Source organism: Carlito syrichta, unplaced genomic scaffold (genome assembly GCF_000164805.1).
Source record: "Carlito syrichta isolate Samal-C Ts95f unplaced genomic scaffold, Tarsius_syrichta-2.0.1 Scaffold304658, whole genome shotgun sequence".
Lineage (NCBI taxonomy): Eukaryota > Metazoa > Chordata > Mammalia > Primates > Tarsiidae > Carlito > Carlito syrichta.
Genome location: NW_007248754.1, coordinates 74,632 through 80,465, shown reverse-complemented (window position 1 = coordinate 80,465; position 5,834 = coordinate 74,632). Strand labels below are relative to the sequence as shown.

Below are 5,834 nucleotides of genomic sequence, written 5' to 3'. Positions count from 1 at the left end.
GTTCCATCCAGGTTGCTGCAAAATTCATGATTTTGTTCTTTTTTATGGCTGCGTAGTATTCCATCGTGTATATGTACCACATTTTTAAAATCCAGTCCTCTTTTGATGGACAGCATGGTTCCAGGCTCTTGCTATTGTGAACAATGCTGCAATAAACATACGTGTGCAGGTATCTTTTTTATAGAGTGATTTGGGTTCTTCAGGGTATATTCCCAGTAGTGGGATTGCGGGGTCATATGGGAGGTCGATATTTAGAGCTTTTAGGAATCGCCACACTGCTTTCCACAGAGGTTGCACTAGTTTACACTCCCACCAACAGTGTAGAAGTATTCCCTTAAGAGTCATATTTTAAAACCACCAAATACTATAATGTTGGAACAATCAGCATGAACAGGTTGGTGTAGGAATGCTGAAACAGAAACATTAACTCTTGTTGAGGAAAAGATGCCAAACTCCAAAATATTTTAAGGCGGTTTTATTGAACCAAACATGAGAACTTAAGCCAGGAATACCCATTCTCAGGAGGCCCTGAGAACACGCACCCAATGTGGCTGAACGGTGGCTTGGTTATATACATTTTAGGAAGGCAGGAGTTACAAGAAACCATACATCAATACATGCAGTATTTTCTTATATTTATTTATTCATTTATTTTGAGTTCAAATCTCTTGTCACCCAGGCTGGAGTGCAGTGGCATGCTCACGGCCACCGCAGCATTGACCTGCTGGGCTCAGGTGATCCTTCCGTCTCAATCTTCCAAGAAACTGTAAACTACAGACACACACCACCACACCCGGCTAGTTTTTGTGATTTATTGTGGAGACGAGGTCTCACCAAGTTGCCAGGCTGGTCTCGAACCCCTGGACACAGGCAATCCTCTTGCCTTGGCTTCCCAAAGTGCTGGGTTTACAGGCTGAGGCACCGCGCCCAGCCTACAAATGATATTTTCAGTGGTTTGGCCCAGGAGGGAGGGACATTTTCAAGTGGGGGTTTGCAGGTCATAGGGGAGTTCAAAGATTTCCTGACTGATAATTTGCAGTTCCTATTTTAGGATTGGGGAAATCAGTAGAGGAGATGCTTTGTTATGATAAGTGGGTGAAGCCTGGTGCGGTGGCTGAAGCCTGTAATCCCAGCACTTCAGGATGCGGAGACCAGAGGATTACCTGAGCCCAGGGGTTCGAGACCAGCCTGAACAACGTAGCAAGACCTCATCTCTACAATAAAGCAAAAGTTCAGCCAGCCATGTGCCACTGTTCCAGCTATTTGGAAGGCTGAGGGGGAACGATCACCTGAGCCCAGCAGGTCGAGGCTTGAGCGTGCTACTGCACTCCAGCCTGGGCAACAGAGTGAGACTGAGAAAGAAAGAAAGAAAAGAAAGGAAGGAAAGGAGGAAGGAAGGAAGGAAGAAAGAAAGAAAAGATAAGGGGGTGGAAACCTCCAGGTTTGTTGATGACGCCCTGTTTGTGGCAGACTTCTGGGAAGATGGAGAACTGCCTTGCAAGGCTCCTGGAGTCTGGGAGTCCACAAGAGATGGTCTGCAGGGCCATAAGCCTTCTTCACTTGTCATGTGATGTGATGCCAGAGTCAGGCTGGACAGCGAGCTTTAGGATATAGGGTAACAGGATAATAAAGCCCTGTCCGGTGGGTCCTTGTCAGGCCGGGACTCCTCAAGCCTTTTAGTTAGGAATGTGGGCATGAGAAAAAGAAGGTCATAGTACTCTCTCTGCCCCAGGTTTTATCAGCCCACAGAACGTGATGAACCTGCTGGGTCTGCCTCACAAAAGTATGGTTTTGTGCAAGTGAGGTCACACGCTGGTCCTAGCTATGATCCAGTGCTCAGACAGGTACTTGCAGTGTGTGCAGAGGCTGCTGGGGGGAGAAAGAAGATGGCTTCTGTTACAGGCTAAGTTGTGTCTCCCCCAAATTATGCCTGAAGCCCTAACCCTCAGTACTCGGAATGTGACTACCTATCTGGAGACAGGGCCTTAAAGAAGTCATGAAGTCAGCCTGAAGGCATCAGGATGTCATCATTCCAAGAGGAAGTCTGGACACAGACACCAAGGCGTGTGCGCGCAGAGGAAGGGCCACATGAGGACTGCAAGGTGGCTGCTTACAAATCAGGGCCTTGGAAGAAACCAACCCTGCTGGCATCTTGACCCTGGACTTGAGACTGAGAAGATCCAGCCAGCTTCACAAAGACCACAAAAATGGCCTGGGGCTGTTCCTGTACCCATATGCAGGGAACAAGTTAGAAATGCAGATTTTTCAGGACCCAGCCCAGGCCTAAAGACACAGCCTTCCAGGTGAATCTGGTTTGAGGACCTCTGGCCTACAAAGCAAGGTAAGACTGAGGCTCCACTTATCTCACATGTTGCGACTTGCCAAGGTATTTTCCATTTTTTTTCTTTCTTTCTTTTTTTTTTTTTTTGAGACAAGGCCTTGCCGTGTTGCTCAGGATGGTCTCAAGCCCCTGAACTCAGGCAGTCCTCTCGCCTCCACATCCCAAAGTGCTGCGATTACAGGTGTGAGCCACCGCACCCGGCTCAAAGTGTTTTCTAAGCTGTAAAGCAGTATACATGCATGTCGTTATTCATAATGTTATAGCTCTAAAGTAGTCACGTCCCGGATCCCAGATTCTTTCTCACGGCTGAATACCTGTACTTTTTTAGAATGGTCCATCTGGTGACTTGCTAGGACTTTGAGACAATCTACAATCCAACGCTCATCTTAAATCAATCTGCGACAGTCATACCTAGGGATGGTGTGTGAGAGGGGTCTAGAACAGACAGATCCGTGCTTCAGTCCCCAAGTCCTGAGGCTTAATCATTCTGGTTTTGTTCTAGTTCACTAAAAAATTTCTAGTATTCTCATTTATTCTTCCAAGAGAAATTATCCACTAGAACAGAATGTTCTGAGCATTTACTTCACCAGCGTACTGACCTAGATTTCTTTTCTAAGATTATACTCTGGATTAACTGAAAAATGGAGCTTTTGAATAGAAAAATGGAAAGACAGACTCTGAATTGTGATCAGCCAAGTGAGATCCTAATTTCTCACACTAATTGAAAAAGAAAATATTTATTAACTTAATATGTTCATTGTCAAAATCTTGGGAAATAGAGAAAAATATGAAGAAGAAAATAAAAGTCACCAGTGCCCACTACCCAACAAAAAATAATACATTTTGATATATATTTAGAATTTTTTTGACCAGGCGCGGTGGCTCACACCAGTAATTCCAGCACTTTGGAAGTCCAAAGCAAGAAAATTGCTTGAATCTAGGAGTTTGAGGTTAGCCTGGCTACATAGCAAGACCTTGTCTCTACAAAAAATAAAAAATTTAGCTGGGCGTTTTGGCAAGCGCCTGTAGTTCCAGCTAAATCAGGAGGGTGAAGCGGAAGGATCCTCTGAGCCCAGGCTGCTGTGATGCTGTGAGCCGTGATCGTGCCACTGTACTCCAGACTAGGTGACAGAGTGAGAAACCCTGTCTCAACAAATAAAAATAAAAATGTATGCAAAGAAAAAGTAATAAAACAATTTTTTTGAGTTTGGGCCTTACTCTGTTGCCAAGACTGGAGTGCGGTGGCACCGTCATGCCTCAGCCTTGGCCTCCTAGGCTCAGGGGGTCCTTCTGCCTCAGCCTCCTGAGTAGCTGGGACTGCAGGCACAACCCACCACCCCCGGCTCGTTTTTTTAATTCTTTGTAGAGACGAGGTCTTGCTATGTTGCCCAGAATGGTCTCGAACCCCTGGGCTCAGGCAGTCCTCTCGCCTCTACATTCCAAAGTGCTGGGATTACAGGCATGAGTCACCGCACCTGGCTGCATAAATTTTAAAATATACACATAGCCATGTATTTGTGTGTGTGTGTATACCTATATATGTACCTTAGAGATCCTACTCTAATATGGTGTTCCATTTTTTCTATCGTTTTTTTTCATTAGTGAACATTCTTTCCTAATCTTAAATAAATGTCAAGACATGATTTTTATGACCATACAGTATTTCATCATATGGATATATCATAAATTGCCTAATCAATTTCTTATTGTTGGAGACAGATTTTCATTTTTTTCACCATTATATATGATGAAGCAATAAAAATGTTTATAAATAAAGTCCACATTTGATTATTTCTTAGCATAAATTCCCAGAAATGGCTTAAGGGAAATAAACATTTTTTAAGGTTTCTGGCTTTTCAATCTTTGACATCATTTGAGTATTTACCTAGAAAATGTCTGGTGCATAGGTCCTACGAAAAAAGCAGAGTTCAAATGTGGAGTCTTGAGGTATTTTGGGGACGTCACTACCCTACTCACATCAAACTTAGAAATATCAGTGATGCCTGTTCACAATAGCAAAATCATGGCACCAACAATTGGATAAAGACAATGTGTTATATATTCACCATGGAATACTAGGCAGCCATAAAAAAGAACGAAATCACGCTCTTTGCAGCAGAATGGATGGAGCTGGGTGGAGATCACCATTCTAAGCGAACTGCATGTTCTCACTCATGTGTGGAAGCTAAACAGTCACAAAGACGGGGATTTAGACACTGGGCACCCCAATAGCTCAATTGGGGCAGGGGGAAGAGGGTTAGGGCTCAGAAATTACCTAGGGGGCTTAATGTCCACTTTCAGGGGAACGGGCCACCTGAGACCCAACCTCCACCACTGCACAGTATGCCCATGGAACAAACATGCATGTGTACTCCCTGAACCTAAAATAAAAATAAATAATTTAAAAAAAAAATTTAAAAACATGTCAGCGAGGATTCACTTATGGGACCTAGTTGCCTGGTATCCTCAGACATAGTGGGGCAGCCGCCAGAGCCTGGAGCCCCCGTATCCTCCACTTTAGTCAGATCAAATCTAGCCCTGGCAAGTAACCCTGACCCTTTCCAGCTGGAACGGCAAAACATCCGTCTTAGAAACTATTAGGACAGTCAAGCTAGAACCAAACTCTTCAAGGAGCAAGCTAACGCTGTAACAGGATAATTAGTTAAGTCCAGTGGGGCGGAACAGACCCATCCACTGTGACTTGGCTGCCCTGCCCATCCCGAGTTGAGACTCCACTGGAAGCAATCAGCGGACTGTGCAGAGCCCACAAACATTGCATTTGCTGAGGTGACCGCTCGCTGCAAAATCCTGGTGCTTTGTCTCTCGGCTCACTTCCCCTTCTGAGGACAAAAACAGCTGCCTGTGTGCCCAGGGAAACGGTAGGGCAAAAAAGGCAAATGGCAAAGCGCGGTGAAAATCTAGCAACTTGCTACTTAAAATGGAAAGAAGTCGGTCTGGGGACATGTGTGAAGGCCTGGCCTGTCCTGACTGTCAGCAAGTCAGGACGAGAACAGTTGCCTAAAACAACGATTTTTGATCTGCACGACTGGGCTTGGCGCACTGCTGAGATACACGTGAATACCGAGGGTTCGCGTGACGGAACTGAGAAAACCGCCTCTCGGAAAACAACGCGTCGCTAAAAGAAACAGTCCGCTCGATCTGCCGAGAACCCAGGGGCTTCACAGGGAGCATCTTTAGCGAAGTGCCTGTTTTACGCCTGTTCTAAGCTAACCATGCAGAAGTCGGCAAGCCACTCAGGATTCTTAACCAGCTTCCAAAGCGGGGTCTGGCGCTCGGAATCCGGGGACATCACTGCGGCGCGCCGGATGCAAGGGCAGGCGCGACCCTTTCTGGGCAGCCCGAAACGCGCGTGTTCGCGCGAGGCACCGACGCCGCGGGTCTTCGGGAAGACACGGCAACGGCAGAAAGTTCTGAGACCGCGCCGGCTGCACTCGGACCAGCGCCCGGGGTCGGCGGGCGTCGCGCCCCTCGG

At 46.3% G+C, this 5,834-nt stretch overlaps 1 protein-coding gene across 1 annotated transcript in view; it reads left to right on the top strand.

Moving 5' to 3' along the window:
- Positions 1-5,574: 5,574 nt before the first annotated feature.
- Positions 5,575-5,834, top strand: part of LOC110595832 (lamina-associated polypeptide 2-like) — a 12,523-nt gene continuing 12,263 nt past the window's right edge. Inside the window, exon 1 of the mRNA XM_021713664.1 lies at positions 5,575-5,818. Coding sequence (XP_021569339.1) covers positions 5,575-5,818 — 244 coding nt within the window. The remainder of the gene's footprint in view (positions 5,819-5,834) is intronic.